At 43.3% G+C, this 22,123-nt stretch overlaps 3 protein-coding genes across 4 annotated transcripts in view; all 3 read right to left on the bottom strand.

Moving 5' to 3' along the window:
- The window catches only part of LOC101354188 (protocadherin gamma-C4), a 168,077-nt gene extending 159,822 nt beyond the window's left edge, over positions 1-8,255 (bottom strand). The window contains exon 1 of one of the 2 annotated variants that reach the window (XM_004381117.2): positions 5,648-8,255. In XM_004381117.2, coding sequence (XP_004381174.1) covers positions 5,648-8,071 — 2,424 coding nt within the window. In that variant the 5' untranslated portion in view covers positions 8,072-8,255. Of the gene's footprint in view, positions 1-57; positions 2,476-5,647 lie in introns of those variants that run through there. The other variant, XM_004381115.2, reaches the window with a different exon arrangement.
- A 2,092-nt stretch (positions 8,256-10,347) lies between these two features.
- Positions 10,348-12,970, bottom strand: LOC101348523 (protocadherin gamma-A2). Its single transcript, XM_023735510.1, is given in 4 exon segments — positions 10,348-11,396; positions 11,398-12,112; positions 12,115-12,315; positions 12,318-12,970. Coding segments are annotated over 4 exon segments (2,271 nt in total). The 5' UTR covers positions 12,853-12,970; the 3' UTR covers positions 10,348-10,576.
- A 5,375-nt stretch (positions 12,971-18,345) lies between these two features.
- On the bottom strand, positions 18,346-22,123 carry LOC101348273 (protocadherin gamma-A1). The gene is given in 4 exon segments (XM_023735519.1): positions 18,346-19,982; positions 19,985-21,661; positions 21,664-21,840; positions 22,105-22,123. Coding segments are annotated over 4 exon segments (2,517 nt in total). The 3' UTR covers positions 18,346-19,338.

The raw sequence follows: 22,123 nt of genomic DNA, 5'->3' as shown, positions 1-22,123 counted from the left end.
TCACAGTTGAGAAGCAAATTCAATATATACAATTTAAATAGGCTTGCAGAAACTCACGTGAGAGGAAAAAGAAGGGTCATAAGTGATTTTGAGGTCTTCATTACTGCCACATACAACCGTAGAAGGATCATCACACAAGAGATCCTGAGGGGGAGCCATTTCCGTGGTCACGTTGAGAAAATTAAATTCTGTTTTAGCTGATTGTGAGGCAACATACAGATTGTAAGAATAGGGCAATGTCCCCTCGCTGTAGTTGGGGGGAATCCCAGGTCCAGACTTGGAGCAGAGACCAGGCTGAAAGCAGCCCCCGGTTGTGGCGCTGGAGGAGCGTCGCAGACGCAGGGCGATGGCCAGAGTCACCGCGAGGAGGAAGAGCACGGAGATCAAGGCCAAGGCCACCACCAGATAAAACTGCAGCTCAGTTTGGGGGTCAGAGGGCGCGGGGCGGTCGCTGAGGTCTGGCAGCGCCTCCTGCAGGCTGTCTGCAAAGACCAGGTGCAGCGTGGCAGTGGCCGAGAGAGGTGGCTTTCCTCCATCGCATACAGAGACCAGAAGGCGCTGGCGGGCCGCGTCCCTGTCGCCCAAGGCACGCGCCGTGCGCACCTCGCCCGTGCGCATCCCGAGGCTGAAGAGCCCGGGCTCGCTGGCCTGCAGCACGTGGTAGGACAGCCAGGCGTTGTGTCCTGAGTCTGCGTCCACCGCCACCACTTTGGTAACCAGGTAACCCGGCTGCGCAGCACGCGGCACCGTGTCGAAGAGCGCTGAGCCGTCGGGCCCCAGCGCCGGGTACAGCACCCTGGGCGCGTTGTCGTTGCGGTCGTCCACCAACACGCGCAGGCTGACGTTGGCGCTGAGCGGGGGCGAGCCCTGGTCACGCGCCTGCAGCGTCAGCTCGAAGGCGCGCAGCTGCTCGTGGTCGAAGGCGCGCTGCGCGAACACCACCCCGCTCTGTGAGCTCACAGACACGTAGGACGACAGCGCTCGCGGTTCCAGGTCAGTGGCCACGATGGAGTAGGAGATACGGCCATTGGGTCCCAGATCCGTGTCGGAGGCGCTGACCTGAGCGATGGAGGCGCCGGGCGGGTTGTTCTCAGCCACATGGACCATGTAGGAGACCTGATGAAAAGCCGGCGCGTTGTCATTGACATCCGCAATGTGCAGGGTGACACTTGTACTGGAGGAGAGGGGTGGCTTGCCCCTGTCAGTGGCTGTGATAGTGACATTATACTCTGCTGTCTGCTCCCGGTCCAGGGCCCTGTCAATCACCAGTTTGTAATAATTCTTGGAGGTGAATTCTAATTTAAAGGGAACTTCTTTCTGTATGTAGCATGACACTAGACCATTTTGCCCAGAATCCTGGTCCCGCACTTTAATGAGGGCTATTACAGCTCCAAGGTCTGAGTCCTCAGGAATCTGGTCAGAAAAGGAGATGAATGTCACCTCTGGGGCATTGTCATTCTCATCAACAATTTCAATCTGAACATTACAGTGAGCGGTATGGACCCCTCCGTCCTTGGCTTCGACACCCAACACATATATCCTTGTTTCTTCAAAGTCCAATGTACCATTGGTTGTGATGTCACCAGTATTTGGATTGAGTCTGAAGAGAAGGCTGGTGCTCGTAGGGGCATTGTGGAAGGCATATGTGATCTCAGCATTAACGCCCTCATCCTGGTCTGTGGCCATCACCCGCAGCACGAAGGTGCCCGGGGGCACGTTTTCTTGGAGGCTAACTCTGTACACGTCCTGGGTAAACACCGGAGCATTATCGTTGGCGTCGGTGACTTGGATCCGTATCTGGGTGGTGCCGCTTAGGGAGGGGTCGCCGCCGTCCATTGCGGTCAGGATTAAGCGATGGGAACTCTGCTGTTCCCTGTCTAGAGATTTTTCCAGCAGTAATTCCGGGTATTTACTTCCATCAGGACTTTCTTTTGTTGATAGAGAGAAATGTTGATTGGGGTGGATGGTGTATATCTTCAGCGAATTACTTTCTACATCTGCATCTTGTGCAGAATCCAGAGAGAATTTTACCCCTGGTAAGGCTGATTCACAGATTTCCAAGTCAATACTTCTTGCAATGAAACGTGGTGCATTGTCGTTAATATCTTGGATTGCAACAACTACGTGGAAAATATTCATTGGGTTTTCAGCGACGATTTCAAATTCTACTACACATTGGGATTTTCTCCCGCAAATCTTCTCTCGATCTATCCTACCGCTCACTAACAAATCCCCTCCCTCCGCGCTAACGTTGAAATAATCCTCCTCTGCACTAACCCGAAGTTTTCGAGCGGGCAACTCCTGGACGCTGAGCCCCAGATCCTTGGCGATGTTCCCCACCAGCGAGCCCTTGGCCATCTCCTCAGGAATCTTGTAGCGGATCTGCTGGGAGATGGCCCTGCCGAACAAAGACAGCAGAAAAGGAAACAGTACCTGCCTTGTCATCCTTTCAGCTTGTCTGGCGTTCCTCTGCATTTCTTGAACTCTCCAGGAAGCTTCTTTTCAAGGTTTCTCAGGAATGTTTTAAAAAATAAATGACAGCACCCTAGACTTTCGTGATTTAAGGGTAAGACTTGTTTGTTAGGCGCTTGAGGATGCACAGGAGATGGGTACGCATTCTGATGTGCGCCGGAATAACCAGGAAAGCACTCTGAAGCTCCGGCGGAACCGAGAACCTTTCTCTTCCCTTTGGTCAACAGCGGCGCCCAGAGGTTATCTTGGAAAACTTCATCTTGCCCACCTATTTGTCCTGAACGTGTAAGCTCTTGAATCTAAGTACCTTGTGTTTTTATTTGTCAGAAAGAGCCAAATATTCAAATTTTCACTTTAAATCTCATGCTTTCCAGTTTGTCGTCATCTCATAAGCATCTCCTTCATTTTATATTTTTTTCGTTAAAAAAAATTTCATAAGGCATACAGCCTTTTTTTTTTTTTTTCAGTTTGTGGGGCTATCTTCAGTGATTTCACTGAATTTACAAACACTGGCATGACTGGTATGAATGTATTCAAATAAGTTACTGGGTTTTTGTCTACATTTTTTTAGTGGACTATAATCCTTACATTTCTGTAAATTCATTGGATTCACTTCCTTTGTTTAGTATTTTAAATTTCTCCATATACACTTTATCACTTCAGTATTTTTCAAAGATACAGCTTTTGTAAAAAGAGTGACTGAAAGTCGTAGACTTAATATATTGCTCTTCTTTATAAAACAGATCATCTTCCCAGTTAAGCAGAGGAGAGCCTCACATTTTGGTAAAGTGATCAATTTGGTATTTTGACACACGTTTTTATAAAGTGAAATCTTGTGTAATCCATCTTTATTTTTATGAAACCAATGCTTCTTTTGTATGTGAATGTATATCTAATCTCTCAAATGCCAGTTCTCAGCTCCAGCTAATTTATACCATTAGTGAGTGAAATGGATTTGACTTGATTACTGGTAAATCTTGTGTACACTTCCTTTTGGAGCTTACCTGTATCCTTGAACTGGTCTGGGGTAACCTAAACAACCAAATTCCTTTATTTCAAATGCACTTTCAAATTGCTTAGCAATTTATTGTACTATTTTCCAATACTCACCCATACTCATACTCCAATCAAAACAGACTATTATCTGCTTTCCAAAGACGTTCCTTACCTTTTCTCTACTTCACATCTTTATACTTTCTGTTCCTTTTGTTATGAACTTTTTTCTTTTCTAATTAGTTCTTGCCCATTTTCAGAAAAAAATCATCTTAGTGAAAATGGATGTCTGAGACCTTTCATTATCTACACAAATAAATAGAAATTGTACTGACTTCGTACTCTCAGTGCATTTTCACAATATATTTGCAGGCTATTTTTAATATAGGATTCTTAGAATATCCTCTTTGAGCATCTAAAGTACCCCTGGCACTAACCACTTAATATTTTTTAATATTTTTTCCTCTTTACGAGGATTGTTAGTTGTTAGGTGCTGTCAGGTTAGTTCTGACTCATAGTGACCCTATGTACAGCTGAATGAGACATTGCCCCCGGTCCTGTGCTTTCCTCACAGTCAAGCATAATATCCTTCTCCAGAGACTGGTCCCTCCTGATAACATGTCCAACGTATGTGATACAAAGTCTGGCCATCCTCACTTCTAGGAGCATTCTGGCTAACTTCTTCCAAGACAGTTTTGTTCATTCTTCTGGCTGTCCATGGTATACTCAATATTGTTCACTAACACTATAATTCAAAGGCATCAATTCTTCTTCGGTCTTCCTTATTCATCGTCCAGCTTTCACATGCATATGAGGTGATTGAAAATACCATGGCTTGGGTCAGGTTCACCTTAGTCCTAAAAGTGGTATCTTTGCTTTTTAATACTTAACCACTTTAAAAGAGGTCTTTTGCAGCAGATTTGACCAATGCAATACTTCATTTGATTTCTTGACTGCTGCTTCCATGGGCTTTGATTGTGGATCCAAGTAAAATGAAGTCCTTGACAACTTCAATATTTTCTCCATTTATAAGGATACTGATATTAATATTATAAAGATTTTTCCTAAAAAAAGATATGCCAAAATTATCTGCCTTTTTTCCTGTGATATATTTGCATGTTTCAGTGAGAATATACCTTTCTCAGATTGAAGTTATTTTGTTCAGGCCCTGTTGTCTCACTCTCTTGAATGTACCTATTTCTAATATATTGAGGGAGAAATTTGTCTCTTTGAGGGCTAACAGAATTTATTTTGGTCAAATTTTGGCTAACTGTCTGATGTAAATTTGTGGGTGAAAATAACTTCATAAATTTCAAAATGGGCTAGCAATTTCTGGTCCAAGAAAGTTGTAGAACATGGTCAGGTCCTATCCCATTATTAAAGTGGATGGCTTGGAAATCTCCCACAGAGGCTGAGATATATTTTCCTACATTTTTTTTTATCCTTCTCAGATGACAAGAAATGCCAGTGCAAGGTTTAGGCAAATAAGGTTTCCACCTTCAGGCAAAAAATCAGTATGTATGTATCATGTTTAGGTATATATAATAGGGAATAAAGACCAAGTAAATCCATTTGACCAACTTCTACATTCTTTATCCAACACTTTTTATGTCATTAAGATGAAAAAAGTTGGCTGGCTTTGAAGAAGTGAAGCATAATTTTGTGGGAGACTAAAACCTCTTATATATGTTTTACTTGTTGGTATCAGTCAGGATAGGCTAGTTTAGGCTGGGGTGACAAACATCAATTCACAAAGATTTTAAGTGAAAAAGGTCTATTATCAGAGTTTAGAGATCAGTGTTGGTTCAACCACAGGGATCTTCTTTTCTCATAGTTACTCAAGGACTCAGGCAGAGGAGCAGTCACAATTTCAAAGAGTAACTTAGAGATCTGAAAATTCTTACAATGTCAATTAGAGCTTCCTCCAGGAAATGACGTGTTACTTCCACTCACAATTTATTGGCCATAACTAGTTAGTTACATAGGCCCACCCAGTCATAGTCAGGACAGGAAATGCAGTCCTATCATATGCCCAGAAAGAGAGAGAAATAGAAATACTTAGGCCACAGGACTAATGACTACAGCAGTGCTTTATTTCCCAAATAAATGCCCATTAAAGCTTTATAATAACCACCTTGGCACAATTGTTCTTTATACTAACCATAGAAAGAAATAAACTCACCTGAAGTAGCTTGGAGTCTCCTTTCACTTCAGATAAATCTTGAGATATCAGGAGAGGTTCGCTTTTCTCACAGCTCTCCTGGCTGATAAGCGTGTCTGCATAGTTGGGCTGGGGAAAGATCAGGTGACTCTCCTGCGAGTCCGCGGTGAGGGAGACCTCGTGGGAATAAGTCTGCAGGAAAGCCTGCACCCCGTCCACACCCACAAAGTGCGTGGCGGGCACGCCGGTCAAACCGCCGCTGGTGGGCTGAAGCAGGCGAGACTTGTGCCAGCGCCGCACCCTGAGCGCCAGCAGCATGATGACAAACGAGAGGAAGACGCAGGAGACAGCGGCCACTGCCACTACCAAGCACAGTGTGAGGTCAGAGGCATCAGAGTCATGGGAGGGCTCGAGACTGCCTAGGTTGGCCAGGACGTCGGGGATGCTGTCGGCCACGGCCACAGTGAGGGTGATGGTGGTGGATAGAGGGGGCTGGCCGTGGTCCTGGACGGCCACCACAAGGCTCTGCTTGAGCGCATCCCTGTCCTGCAGGGCCCGCGCCGTCCGCACCTCGCCCGTGTGCACCCCCACCGCGAAGAGACCTGGCTCGCTGGCCTTGAGCAGGCGGTAGGACAGCCAGGCGTTCTGACCTGAGTCGTGGTCCACAGCCACCACCTTGGTCACCAGGTAGCCGGGTTCTGCGGAGCGGGGCGCCAGCTCTACGCCGGTGGAGCCGTCAGTGGGGAGGGTGGGGTACAGGATCTCGGGGACGTTATCGTTCTGGTCCAGCACGAACAGTCTAAGCGATACGTTGTTGCTGAGTGGTGGGTCCCCGTTGTCGCTAGCAGTCACCCACAACTGCAGCTGTCGGAACTGCTCGTAGTCGAAGGAGCACAGGGCATACAGGATGCCGGTGTCAGAGTTGATAGAGACGTAGGAAGAGAGAGGCGCCCCCTGTAGGGTGTCCTCGGTCAGTGCATAAGTGATGCGCGCGTTGTCGTCCCTATCAGGGTCATGAGCGGCCACAGAGAAGATGGAGGTACCTCTGGGGTTGTTTTCAGGAATGTAGGTGGAGTAGGAGGCATGAGCAAACGCGGGTGGGTTATCATTGATATCTGTCACATGCAGGGTGATGTGCATTTCCGTAGACAGGGACGGAGTTCCTCCGTCTGTGGCTTTCAGAGTGAGATTATATTCGGACACCTGTTCACGGTCCAGGGATCTGGCTGTCACTAAGCGGTAATACTGATCTATAGATTTTTCTAAATTAAATGGCAGATTTCCGAGGACAAAAACTGTGACTTGCCCATTCTGCCCCGAATCTCGGTCATGCACGTTGATAAGGGCAATTTCTCTTCCAGCGGTAGCCTCTTCTGGAACTGAATCTGTAAGAGAAGTGATTGTAACTTCTGGGGCATTGTCATTCACATCCAGAACTGTGACTAGAATCTTGGCTCTTGAAAAAAGACCTGGTCCATCTTTGGCTTCAATTTTAATTTCATAAAACATAGCATCTTCATAATCTAGACTCTGCAATATTGACATATCTCCAGTCACTGAGTCGAGATCGAAAATCTGAGCGATTTTCCCAGGCATTTTATCTAGGATATAGGACACTTGAGCGTTGAATCCCTCGTCAGGGTCAGTGGCATTCACCCTGAGCAAGTGGGTGCCCACCGACACGTTTTCCGGAACACTTACATGGTACTCTGGCTGAGTAAACGTTGGCGGGTTGTCGTTTGCGTCCAGAACTATTACTTGGATGTACAAGTTGCCAGAGCGGACAGGGTCGCCACCATCAGAGGCAGAGAGGATAAGTTGGTGAACATCCTGCTCCTCCCGGTCCAGGGCCCGCTCCAGGACCAGCTCCGGGTACTTGGACCCACCAGAAACGCTGGTCACAGCCAGCGAGAAGTAGGCTTCGGAGCTGAGCTGGTAGTTCTGCAGGGAGTTCATGCCCACATCTGGGTCAAATGCAGTCTTAAGTGGAAACCGGGTTCCAGGAGCTGTTAGTTCACCAATTTGTATTTCCAATTCCTCTTTTAGAAAACCAGGAGCATTATCATTAATGTCTTTAATTTCTATTTCCACTTCAAAAATTTTCAATTTGTCCTCAATCAGGATATTAAATTTTACCAGACACTGCGCGCTCTGAGCGCAGAGCTCCTCCCGGTCTATCCTGTCCGCGGTGATCAGGCTGCCGCTTCGCGGGTTCAGAGAGAAAAGCTGTGTCCTACCTCTGGAGACGATGCGGACTCCGTGCTTCTCCAGCTCCCGGGGCTCCATCCCCAGGTCCTTGGCGATGTTCCCCACGAAGGAGCCTTTGTCCAGCTCCTCCTGCACCGAATAGTGGATCTGCCCGTATCCGGTCTCCCACAGCGTCCCCAGGAGGGTGCATAGCAAGGCCAGTCCTCTGCCTTTCCGGAATCTCAGGCAAGTCGTCATTTCGTTTTTTGGTGAATTGTTTTTTTCTGAATTCGGTTCCAGTTTCCCACAAAGGACTCCAATCTTATTTCCTTAGGGAACTAAGTCTTTATGGATCCAGTTCATAGGTCACAGAGCCAATTGACTGACGGGGTGACTTTCCTAGCAGCCCCAAATCTTCTGAGTCTGACTTGCTGGTTCTTTGCGTTTTAGGAGCAAGGAAATGGTCGCCTAGCTCTCCAGCTGCGTTTTCCTTCTTGAGTAGTCAACAGCGACGCTCAGAGGACTAACCGTTTACTGCACCCTTTCAGACAAACCCAAGTTACTTTTTCTTTTTCTTTTTTAGTTTCTCTACACTCAAAATCCTTTTTGCTAGAGGTAATAAGACTGGTGTTTATTTCACATAAGGGAATTGATATATGTTAAAGTGTGTGACCTAAAATTAGCCTCTTTGGGAAGTCATACACTAACCTTAATGTCAGCAGTATTGCTCCAAACATGGTACAGTTACTGTTTTGAGATGTTCAGACAAACTTTAAGAACCACAGAGAAATATCAAACATATTTACAGGTTATACCTCTTGAAGTTTGTCCTTGATAGCCTGACATCTTAGTTTCAATATCTGTTACTTAACCTATTCACTAAACAAACACATAATTGGGAATCTACTCTGTCAGACAAACTTGTGACAGTGGGAATTTAAGGTGAACAATATGGACACAGCCACTTCCTTCACAGAGTTTATGAAGGGTATAAAAGTAAACAGGGAATTACAGTTCAGTGAAATAACTCCTCTAATGGGAGACGCCGAAGGTGATGGGAGGACCCCAACCTGGCCTTGGAGATTAGCAAAGGCTTTTCCAAGGAGTGTGAGAGGAGTAGATCAGGGAAAAGGCTGAAACATTGGAGAGAACAGCAATGGTAACGCCTAGATGTGAGAGAGAAGAGTCAGAGACCTTCAGGGTACTGACAGAAGTCCACTTTGCCTAAATCTAGAGCGCGAAGAATTTTTTTTTAAGCCATAACTGAAACTAGCAAAGATAAACTTTCATTTTATGTTCCAGAGTTCTTTCCCTGTATTTACTTTCCTCTCCAAGCACAGAAATAGAAATACAATATATTTGTTATATCAATCATGATGCACCACACACCTATGCATAAGGTACTTTTTCTGATGAAGAGTTACTACGCATGCTAATAGAGGCACTGTCTTTAATGTTCTTTAGTTTGGACTTTTTTTTATTACTTTACTTACAAGTAAAGATCTTATGATATATTGTTCCACAGTATGTTCAATTTTTACCTCATAGAGAATTATGCAACAGCAATGAACACAATGGAATACATTACCTCCAAAAAATTTTACCTTATCAGATGCTCCTAAATACAGTAAAGAATCACATCATCTCAAGATGATGACACCATTAGATACAAGGCTCATGTAGTAGTACATTATTAGCATTAAATGAAAATGAAAAAAGTTCTCATTATACAGAATAGTAGTATGTTCTCTGTTCTTAAATGTAAAACTAACATATTAAAAGACAACACAGGAAGATGAATGGGGAAGGAAAACAGTGTGGTTGTAAGGGGGAATGGGGGTGGTTGAGGGACTGGAAATATTTTTAGCAGCTGTTGTGAGTGGGAAACTTTGAGAAGAGGGTGTATAAAGAGGATCTTTAAGAGCAATTGTCTGATGTGGTCTCCAAATCCCTTGTATCCTTTCTTTAAGCAAAGTTCTATTAAAGATAGGTTATGTTTAAGGATAAAAGGCAATATGATTTCCATATATGAGAAAAATAAAAAGAATCAACAAAGAGTAATCTGTTTACTATTACCCTACCAACTTATTATAAACGATAACTCAGTCACCTCTTGAAGGAACACATAGCCATTTAGAGACTGTGATGAGATTTTTACTAAGCAGAGATACCATTACAAGTCTTCCTGAAACGCTACAAAGAATGTATATTTCTAATCTTCTATCTTTTTCATAACAGGGAAGGGCATGCAAATTAAGTAAAAGAAAGAGCTTCACTTTTAAACTGAAGGAAAAAATTAACACCGAGTGAGAAGAAACTAACCAACTAAGGCCTTTCACTATTCATAGAAGAAATTCAAATATAAAAGCCTTAAATTTTTAAGGAGGAAGAGGTTTGAGAAAACATAAAATCCAACTTCGTATTTTTAAGAAAGAAATAATTGTAGACCCAGGTGGACGAGATGATTTACTCAGGGATAGAAACTCCATGCTAGTGCACTGCTCCCTTGACAGCCTTAATATCACCTTCACCTGTTCCGATTGGCACATTCTACAATGATTCTAATCCCTCCTCTTCTTACATTCTGTGGACACTTAAAACTATTTGGAAATAATTCATCAGGACTCATTTTCTAAAAGTTGAATATATTCTCAAGGAAATACAGGAAATAGAGGAGACAGTAAAAGGTGGCGGTAGCTAAGTTAAGTAAAATGGGAAATTTATTTGTTTTAGCAAACTATCTCCTAAATACATTGCGAAGAGCTAGTTTACCTGAGAAACGGTTTCTTTTCCTTTGCCTTCAAGTAGAGATTGAGATGCCGACAGAAAATCCTTTTTCTCACAGCTCTCCTGGCTGATGAGCGCATCGGCCTAGTTGGGCTGAGGGAAGATCAGGTGACTCTTCCGCGAGTCGGCGGTGAGGGAGACCTCGTGGGAATAGGTTTGCAGGAAGGCTTGAACCCCATCCATGCCCACAAAGCGCTTGGCGGCCGTGGCGGCCGTACCGCCGCTGGCGGTCTGAAGCTGCCGAGGTTTGTGCCAGCGCCGCACCCTGAGCGCCAGGAGCACAATGACAAAGGCGAGGAAGACACAGGAGATCGCGGTCACAGCCACCACCAGGTACAGCGTGAGGTCGGAGGCGTCAGGGTCGTGGGAGGGCTCGAGGCTGTCTAGGTCGGCCAGGAGGTCGGGGATGCTGTCCGCCACTGCCACGGTGAGCGTGACCGTGGCCGAAAGAGGAGGCTGGCCGTGGTCCTGGGCCTCCCCCGTGTGCACACCCACAGCGAAGAGCCCTGGCTCGCTGGCCTTGAGCAGGCGGTAGGACAGCCAGGCGTTCTGACCTGAGTCGCGGTCCACAGCCACCACGTTGGTCACCAGGTAGCCGGGCTCTGCAGAGCTTGCTGCCAGCTCCACGCCAGTGGACCCGTCAGTGGGGAGGGAAGGGTACAGGATCTCGGGCATGTTGTCATTCTAGTCCAGCACAATCAGGCTTAGAGACACATTGCTGCTGAGGGGTGGGTCCCCTTTGTCCCTTGCTGTCACCCACAGCTGCAGGTCTTGGAACTGCTCAAAGTCAAAGGAGCACAGCGTATAGGACTCCTGTGTCAGAGTTCATGGAGACATAGGAGGACATGGGTGCCCCCTGGATGGTTTCCTAGGCCAAGGAATAAGTTACCCGGGCGTTGTTGTCGCTGTCGGGGTCATGGGCCGTCACAGAAAAGATCGAGGCACCTCTGAGATTGTTTTCGGGAATGTAGGCAGAATAGGATGTGTGAGGGAAGGCAGGCGGGTTGTCATTGATGTCTGTCACCTGCAGTAAAACTTGAGTATCTGTGGCCAGAGATGGGTTCCCTCCATTTTTAGCCGTCACAGTGATGTCGTCAGAGGAAATCTGTTCCCTGTCCAGGGGTTTAGCTGTAACAAGTCGGTGGTAATTGTCCACTGACCTTTCTAACTTAAAGGGAAGGTTCTCCGGGAGTGAACATGCCATAAATGCGTTCTGCCCAGAGTCTCTGTCATGTACATTGAAAAGTGCAATTATGGTTCCTGGGGGAGAGTCTTCAGGAACTGAGCTAGTAGCAGATGTCATGTAAAATTCTGGGGCATTGTCATTCACGTCCAGAACTGTGACAATGACCTTCGTTCTGGTCAGAAGGCCCGGACCATCCTGAGTTTCAATATCAATTTCACGGAATTTGGCATCTTCATAATGTAGATTTTTTATGATCACTATAGCTCCAGATGTCGACCTAAGCTCAAATATCTCTGCGGTTTCTCCAGGTTTTTTTTCTCTTGAAAATATGCTACTTGAGCGTTGTATCCCTCATCTGCGTCAGTGGCGGTTACCGTGAGTATCCAGATACCTACAGGCATATTCTCCGGAACACTTACAGGGTACTCAGGCTGAGAAAAAACAGGCGCGTTGTCGTTCACATCCAGGACTGTCACGCGGATTCGTGAGGTGCCGGATCGGACAGGGTCGCCCCGGTCGGAAGCCAAGAGTGGTGAACAGCCTCTTCTTCGCGGTCCAGGGCGCGCTGCAGCACCAGCTCCGGGGACTTGATCCCCTCCGCACCGCTTCGCACATCCAGAGAGAGGTGGTCATTTGGGTTGAGTTCGTACTTCTGGAGGGCGTTCTCTCCTACGTCCGCATCATGAGAACTCTTCAGAGGAATCCGGAATCCTGGTGTAGTAGTTTCACTAACTTTTAGTTCCAATTCTTCTACTCCAAAGCGAGGGGCGTTATCGTTAATATCTGTTATTTCCACCTCTAGTGAATAAATATTCAGTTTATCTTCCAGTAGTATGTTAAAATTAATCAAAAAGCGCGCGCGCTGAGCGCGGAGCTCCTCCCGGTCTATCCTGCCCCCCGTGATCAAGCTGCCCATTCGCGGGTTCAGAGAGAAAAGCTGCGTCCTGCCTCTGGAGATGATGCGGACTCCCCGCTCTGCCAGTACCAGGGGCTCCAACCCCAAGTCTTTGGCCATGTTGCCCACGAAAGAGCCTTTGTCGATCTCTTCTGGCACAGAATAGCGCATCTGCCCAGCCGCGGCCTCCCACAGGGCCGCCAAAAGAAAGCATGGCAGCGCCAGCCTTCTGCAGGGTGGGAATTTTTTTCTGAGCCGCCATTTCTCTCTGCTGCAGTCTTTTTCTCCGAGTCAAGTTCCAGCATCCAGGGCGGGATTCCAATCTTTATTCCTCAGAGTCCCAGGTGACCAGCATTCACGGATCTAGATCACTCTGGAGAAATCTAGTGGGGCTGCTAGGCTGAACTTCTTTGTCGCCCGGAAACTTGTGTGGCCAAATTAGCAGCCCTTTGTGTAGTGACAGCCGGAAGGTTGGGCTGGATGCCTCGCTGCCTTTTACTCCTTAGGTGGTCAACAGCGACGCTCAGAGGTCTAACTCATTTCTGCACTAGCTCAGGCAAACCCCAGTTACTTGTTTACGTTCCCCTTGTGGTTTTCAGGTTTCTTTAAAGAATCATGGCGTTCTAAGATATGGTAAAAGTAGCTCTTTCAAGGCAGGGATCTTTTTCTCAGCATTAATAAGAATGGTGTAAACGAGTGTGACTTTGATGTTAGTTACTACGAAAGTATTATTCAAGGCCCCAGTTACCCTTGCTCCAAACATCTTCCACCTCTTGTTTTGTATTTGGAGACAGTAAGATCAATTCAAAATCACTAGCTACATTATCTTACAAGGTTACATCTTTTGAATTTCTGTGCTTGGTGGCTGGCATTTAACTTCAAAATCTGTATTTATATTTTGAAACATCAAATACTTATTTGGGTGACTATCATTTGTAGAGAGTCAGCAAAAAAGAGGAAGACCCTCGATGAGATGGAATGACAGAGTGGTTGCAAAAATGGGCTCAAACATAGCAATGATTGTGCGGATGGTGAAGGACTGGGCAGCATTTCGTTCCATTGTACAAAGGGTTGCTATGAATTGGAACTGACTCAAGGGCACCTAACAACAATAATATCATTTGCCTGACACTTTGCTTGATGCTGAAGATACAAAACGGTGAACCTGATGGACACAGTCCCTGTCGTCAGGAAGCTTACAACATAGTGAAGAACACAGAAAAGTCAACATGGTAGTATGATAGAGTATGGTAACTGCTGTGATGGTGGGGAGCACTGGATGCTGGGAGAATACATATCCACCTAGATTTGGGAGACAGGAAAAACTTTCTCAGGACATGATTGAAGCTGAATCCAAAAGGGTAGGATTGGATCAGTAAAGAGGCTGGAGAAGCATTCTAGAACCTTGGTACAAATCCTTAGAGGCAAGAGGAATATTAAGGAAACTGAAAGTGGTTCTGTTGGCTAAAGCTATAGCAGGCAGGGGTTTTTCACCACATGGAAAGTCAGTCACTCAAAGTTGTTTGAAGATGCCAAGTCCTTTTTCTGATATTTAGTGTTTTCTAAGGTTATACAAATACAATATAGTGGGTTTCTTCTTACTCCTGTTTCATTTTATGTACTTATGCATCATAATTTGTTCTTTCAAAAATACATTTTGAAATATTTCAACTATACAGATGAATATAGAAAATACTATAACTAAAATCTGTGTACATACCATTCAACATTATAAAATCTTAACATCTTGCCATATTTAATTGAGATCAGTTTTAAGTTTTTTATTTTGAAATAATTTCAGACTTACAGAAAAGTTGCAGAAATAGTACAAAGAATTCCCATATACTCTCCACCCTTACTAGCTCAAGTTTTAACATTTTACTGTATTTAGTTTCATGTTTTCTCTCCCTCTCTTTCAATATATATATCTTGACATATATATATATGGATATATATATATTTTTTTTTCTTAACTGTTTTTAGAGTAAGTTGCAGGCATGATACCCCCTTACTCCTAAAGTCATCAGTTTGTATTTCCTAAAATTGAGGACATTCTCATTATAGAAATATAATTATCAAAATTAGAAAATTGTCATCAACATAGCACTGTTATCGAATCTATAGATCTTAGCCAAATTTTGCCAGTTGTCACAATCATGTATTTTTATAGCAAAAGAAAAAATCTTTTTCTGGTCTAAGATCCAACCCAGGATCACACATTGCATTTAGTTATGCCTCTTCAGTTGCATTTAATCTGGAGCAGTTCTTCCGTCTTTGTCTTACAAAACTTTATACTTTTGAAGAGTTCTGACCAGTTATTTTGTAGAAGGTCCCTAATTTGGGTTTGTATATATATATATTTTCATGATTAGATTCAGATTATGTAGTTTTGGGCAGGAAATAGTGTTATGTCCTCCTCGGTGTATCATATCAGGAGGCATATGATATCTTTGTCCCATTACTGCTATGTTAACTTTGATCACTTGGTTAAGGTGGTGACTCTAGATTTCTCCATTATAAAATTACTATTTTTTCCTTTGCAATTAATAAGTATCTTGTATGGAGATACTTTGAGACTATATAAATATTCTGTTTCTAAATAAGCTTTCGCCATTGATGATTCTTGCCTGAAATGATTATTACTATGGTTATTGGCGCTGAATTTTAAAAACAAACCTACAGAAAGAGAGTAATTCTTCTAAAACCTTTCCCAGTTATAGTCCCATTCCTCCCTCCCTATGGCAATTACCTCATCTGAATATAGCACTTATTATTTCCATCTATATTTTAACCTTTTTACTGCATATGCATGTATCTATAAAATTTTTGGCCTATTTCTAATTCATACTGTATCATGTCATATTTATTCTGCAATGTACTCTTTGCTCAACATCACATTTTTTTGTTTTATTTATGTTGATAATGTTAGTTTTTAACTGCTGTATAATATTTCATTGTGTGAAAAATACCAAAATTTATTTTCCCATATATCGTTGTCTACTATAACGGTTACAAATAATCTTTCCCAGTTTCTGGATTGTTTTCACTTTGTTTATGGTGCCATTTTAAATATAGAAGTTTAACTTTTAATATTTCTAAAATTACTGATTCTTTGCATTTACAATTTATGATTTTTACCATCTTCTGTGTTTCAAAGCTGTGATACTATCCTATGTCTTCTTCTAAAATATTTAATGTTTTGTTTTTCATGTTTAGTTCTTCATCCTACATGAAATTTATTTTTGTGATTAATGTGAGTTAGGGATCTATTTTTTTCCCACACAAATAGTCATTTCAGAAATCTTTATTGATTATTTCTTACCCTCTGACTTGTAATGCCACTTCTGTTATAGATCAAGTTTGTGTGTGTGTGTACACATTCTTTTTTTTTTTGTGGGCTCTCTATTCTTTGTTGATTGCCATGTCCAGTTTAACAACCAAAACTTTAAGAAAAGTCTTGATTTATGACAGGGCAATTTCCCCCACGTTGTTATTTTTCTTTGAAATTATTTTGGCTGTTCTTATACATTTGCTATTCCATATATATGCATTAGGTTCAAGTATAATAAAAAATACCACTAATACTGTAATTGGAATTGTGTTGAAGTTATAGATTAATTTTTGGAGAGTTGATAAAGCTTTCATAATCTTTAGAATATACAGGTCTTCCTTCATATTCTTCAATAACTTTTCTCTATAAAGTTTTTGAATATGTTTTTGTGAGGTACCTTATAGTCTGTGTTGCTGTTGGAAATGAATTTTTTTTTCTTATTTCTTTTATATACTTGTTACTGGTGAATAGAGAAGCTATTGATTTTAATATGTTGACCTTGTATTTAGCAATGTTATGAAACTCTATTATTCTAATAATTTTGTCTGTAAAATAAGTGGGATATTTCTACATGAAAAAATCACAATGTCTGCAAAGAATAATTTTGTCTTTTACATCTCAATTTTTATATCTTTAACTTCATTTTCTTAGCTATTTGCTTTGGTTAGTTCCTTCAGTATAACATTTAAGAGGTGCTGCAATATCAGCATGCCTGTCTTGCCTTGATTTGAATAGAAATGCTTCTAGATTTTCACCATTATATATGGCATTTTTTTTGTAAGTTTTTATTATTCTTTATCACATTATAAATTTGTTTAATTTAATGGTCCTTTAGTGCTGCATTCTGGGTGAATTTCTCTCACAATCTTCCAGTTCACTAATATTATATTCAGTTGTCTCCAATCTCATTTTCTTCTTTTTTTAAATTGTGGTAAATATGTAAATAAAGCATTTGCCATCTCAACATCTTCACGTGTACGGTTCAGTGACATTAAATATGTTCATCATGTTGTTCAACCAGCATCATTCCCAAATTTTTCCATTACCCTTAACAAAAGTTCAGTGTCCCCTAACCAATCTTATCTCAACTATTGAGTTTTCTTTTTACTTCAGTAACAATAATTCTATTTGTTTTCTAACTATTGCTTTTATGTACTCATAACTTATTGTTTAATATGTTTTTTCTTGTTATAAATATGATTTCTTCATGTATTTTATTGGGCATTGCAACATAGTTATGTGAAGTCTCAGCTTCTCTATAAAATTTATTTCATCTGGTGTAAATTAATGTTCTGGTTGATGTTGCTGTTTTTCTTAGTGTTAGCTTTATTCATTTCATAATTTTGATTTGCACATTTAAGTGAAAGATTAAAAAAACATTTTTTTCCCCTCTCTCTCTTCTACTCTCTTTCCCTCTCTTCCTCCCTCCTGGGTTCAGTGCTCTGTCTTTAATAGTTCTGAAATTGTTCTATCTGACTCCAAGTCCTAGGCCATATCTAAGTCCTTCAGTGGTGTTTTGAGTCTTGCATAGCAGTGTATTCTGAATATCACAGTTCAAGTCTGAGGGGCTCAGTGTTTGTTACCTGAAGTCAGCATCTGTGTCCATCTCTCTCCTGTGGTCTGCAACTTCAAATGAGTTATAACCACAGGAATTGATAGGCAGCATTTTTATGCAAGCCCCCCTCCTTTTTACTAGCTAAGGGGCATCATTGCTTATTTTGGATTCAAGCAGTCCAGCCTAAGGCACTTTTAGTTCCCACTACACAGTTGGAGCCAATCTCATGCTCTGCAATGTCTGTTTTTAAGTCTAAGGCTAGAACTCCCATGACTTTAGTCTGACTCACCACTTTCTGTTCCATCTCTGGTCCATTAACACACTTACCTTCTATTTGTGTCTGACTGCTCTTTTGCTTTCCTCTTTTTATATTTCATCTATCTCTGTAATATCTTGGAGCACAGTAAGTATATAAAAGCATGAACTTACTCCTCTATGATGCATTCCTTCTTGTGAAGAATTAACACACACATTAAAATGGAATATATACATGATTTTTGTTAGTTGTTTTCATTACAGGTAAAATGTTTCAGTCAGAAGGCTTTAAAACTCTTTATCAAGTTGCATGTTAAATTTTCTGTTCATTTTATTACTTCATTTCATAAATTATTTAGACATTAGGTATATACTTCAGCATGCACAAAATATTTCATGAGACTAAACAAAGCTAATATATTCAACAATGTTAAATTTGCAGTGTATATAGATTTCCATAATTTTATATTTGCATGAATAAAAATACTACTTAAGACATTTTTACTCTTAAATGTCCCCCCCTCAAAAAAATTATTATAGTATCCTAACAGATGACATCTACATTAAACTCAAGGGTAAATTAGAAGTTAATAGTAACTTAAGGAAATCTGAAAACAATATCAGTCACGTAAATATTGTTGAGTCTTTTTATTCTTAAATATATGTCAGAATAATTGAAATTCTTTACAATTTCTCAGAATGGGAAAAGTTATAAAACCATCATTGACTATAATGCTGATATAAAGATGAAGAAAAGCCTGCTAACTTGTCCACATAAAGCACTGTATCTATAATTGTTTATTGAATATACTCATTTCTTCAGGGAACAACTGCTTCTTTAGAAGACTGGTATACAAACTTAACATGAGCAGAGTTACACTGTAAGCATCTCCTTGAAATAATTTGACCAATATAAATTCTTAATACTACAATTTTGAAGTTTTACTAGGAAGAAACATATAGAAATGTAACTCTTAACCCATTTCCTGTTTCACATATAAACTCAGGAAACATGTTAAGTTTTAGTGACAAAGGATGATCTAACGGACTCCTTTTGAAGAAGCTGAAAATGAAAAAGGCTGAAGGACATTTATAAGAATCCATTTGAAAACAAGAAGGAATTTGGGAAAATTTTTAGTCCAACCTTATCCTTTGCGGATAAGAGGATGGTAAAACCAGAGCAATAAAATGATTTGGCCAGAGGTAAGCAAGAAGGTATTAGAAGCCAGATCTCCTTGTTGCTAATGCAGTGCTCTTACCACAATGTGGACAGCACTTTCACACGTCAGACTCTTGGCCCTAATCAACCAGATTATGGCTACAACCTCCTTTTTGATGTTAAAACAATTATAAATCTATCTGGATATAAACACACAGATGGGCTTAATAATGATTTTCCAGGACTCGTAACAGAAATCTACAGGTATATATGCGAAATAGAAAAACTGCAGTAAAGAGTGAAAGCAAGTAAGTAAAATCAGGAATTATTTTTTTATGGAGAGAGCATATAAGTTCACTATAAAGAGTTTACCTGAAGTAATGTTTCCTTTTTGTCTTCAAGTAAAGAGTGAGGTGCAGATAGAAAATCCTTTTTCTCATAGCTGTCATGGCTGATGAGCATGTCTGTGTAGCTGGGCTGGGGGAAGATCAGGTGGCTCTTCCGGGAATCTGCGGTGAGGGAGATCTCGTGGGAATAGGTCTGCAGGAAAGCCTGCACGCCGTCCACACCCACAAAGTGAGAGGCGGGCACGTCCGCCAATCCTCTGCTCCTAGTCTGGAGCAGGTGCGATGTGTGCCAGGGCCTAAGCCTGAACGCCATCAGCACAATGACGAAGGCAAGAAAGACGCAGGAGACTGCGGCCACTGCCACTACCAGCTACAGTGTGAGGGTTGAGTCATCCCGGTCGGCAGGGTTTTTGATGCTGCCTAGATCAGCCAGGATATCAGGGATGCTGTCGGCCACGGCCACGGCCACGGTTAGTGTGACGGTGGCTGAGAGAGGAGGCTGGCTGTGGTTCTGGACGGCCACCACCAAGCTCTGCTTGAGCGCGTCTCTGTCCTGCAGGGACCGGGCCGTGCGCACCTCACCTGTGTGCACCTCCACTTTGAAGAGCCCTGGCTCGCTGGCCTTAAGCAGGTGGTAGGACAGCCAGGCGTTCTGCCAGAGTCTCTGTCTACTGCCACTATCTTGGTCACCAGGTGGCCAGGCTCTGCTGAGCGGGGTGCCAGCTCCACTCAGGTGGAACCATCAATGGGGAGGGTGGGGTACAGGATCTCAGGTGCGTTGTCGTTCTGGTCCAGCACAAACAGGGTCAGTGATACGCTGCTGCTGAGCAATGGGTCCCCACTGTCCCTTGCTGTCATCCACAACTTCAGGTCGCAGAAGTGCTCAAAGTCAAAGGAGCGCAGCCCATATAGGACTCCTGTGTCAGAGTTTATGGAGAAGTAGGAGGACAGGGGCACCCCCTGGATGGTGTCCTCAGCCAGGGAGTAAATGATTCGTGCATTCTCATTGCTGTCCGGGTCGTGGGCAGTCACGGAAAAGATGGAGGCACCGCTGGGGTTGTTTCCGGGAATGTAGGCGGAGTAGGACTCCTGAGGGAAGGCAGGCAGGTAGGCGCTGATGTCTGTCACTAGCAGTGAAATGTGAGACTCAGTAGATAGAGATGGAGTTCCCTCATCCGCTGCTGTCATTGCAATGTTGTACTCAGAGGTGAATTCTCTGTCCAGTGTTCTTTCTGTCACTGAACGGTAATAATGATCAACTAACTTTTCTAATTTAAAGGGCAGACTTCCAGAAATGGAACATGTGGTGCGACCATTGTCTCCAGAGTCCTGGTCATGCACACTGATAAGAGCAATTATGGTCCCAGGAGGAAAGTTTTCTGGAACTGCAGTGGAGACAAAGGTGATGGTCACCTCTGGGGCATTATCATTCACATCCAAAACTTTGACCAGCACCTTAGCTCTGGCCATGAGCCCAGCACCATCCTGAGCTTGAATTTCCATTGGATATATTTCGTATTCTTCAAAATTCAGTGGTTCTTTATTTAATATTTCTCCAGTGTAAGAATCCAACTGAAATATTTTGGCCACTTTATGGTCTATATTGTGAAACGAGTATTTTACTTCCCCATTGGCTCCCTCATCTGCGTCTGTGGCATTTACCACGAGCAGTCGAGTACCCAGCGGCACATTCTCGGGGTCACTTGTGCGGTATTGTGCCTGAGTAAATGCTGGAGGATTGTCATTTGCATCCACTACCTGAACATGTATGTGAAGGGTGCCAGAGCGGACTGGATCACCTCCGTCCGAGGCAGTGAGGATGAGGTGGTGGACAGCTTCTTCTTCCCTATCTAGGGGACTCTGCAGCACCATCTCTGGGTGTTGAGGCCCATCAGCTCCCTGTTGCACATTCAGGGAAAAATGAGGGTTGGGGCTGAGCTGGTAGCTCTGGAGTGAGTTCATGCCCACATCAAGGTCTTGCCCAAATGGCGGAGGGATCCTGGTGCCTACTGTGGTTATTTCATTCATTTTAACTTCCCGTTCCTCTAACTGGAATTGGGGAGTGCTGTCATTAATATCAATTATTTCCACTTCGACAGGGAAAAGCTTCATTTTATCCTCTAGCAGGATATTAAAATTCACTATACACCGCGTGCTCTGAGCGCAGAGTTCCTCTCAGCCTACCCTCCCCGCCGTAATCAAACTGCCGCTTCGCGGGTTCAGAGCAAAAAACTACGTCTTCCCTCTGGAAACGATGCGAACTCCGCGCTCCGTCAGCTCCTGGGGTTGTAGCCCCAGGTTCTTGGCGACGTTGCCCACGCAGTAACCTTTGTCTCTTCTGACACGGAGTTGCGGATCTTCCCAGCCCTGGCTTCCAATAGCAGCCCCCAAAAAAGGCAGAGCCGGGCCAGCCCGCTGCAGCCAGGCAGCTTCGGCAGAATCGCCGTTGCTCTCGCTTCGTAGTTTTCTCCCAGTCCAGCACCAAGGATATCGTTTCTCTCCTGCTCTAGGCCTAAACCAATGGAATTTTCAGGAGACTTCAGGGCAGGAAGTTGTCCAGAAGTAGAGTTTGGGGCAGTCTCAGGACGACTGATTTTAATCTAGCGATGAATAAGGTTCTAAGAGGCACAGACTTTTTTTTTTTTTTTTTTTGCATGTGCGTGATTGCTGCGTGTGTCTCCCAGACTGGCGAACAGCGGCGCCCAGAGGCCTAACCAGTTACTGCACACCCAGAAAAACTCATTAACCTGATCTACAGTTTGTTTTAGTTGATTGCCAAGGAAGTAGTTAATCAT

Source organism: Trichechus manatus, unplaced genomic scaffold, assembly GCF_000243295.1.
Source record: "Trichechus manatus latirostris isolate Lorelei unplaced genomic scaffold, TriManLat1.0 scaffold00080, whole genome shotgun sequence".
In the NCBI taxonomy this organism is placed as follows: domain Eukaryota; kingdom Metazoa; phylum Chordata; class Mammalia; order Sirenia; family Trichechidae; genus Trichechus; species Trichechus manatus.
Note: the sequence above shows the minus strand (reverse complement) of the source record. Positions and strands in the feature narration are given on the sequence as shown.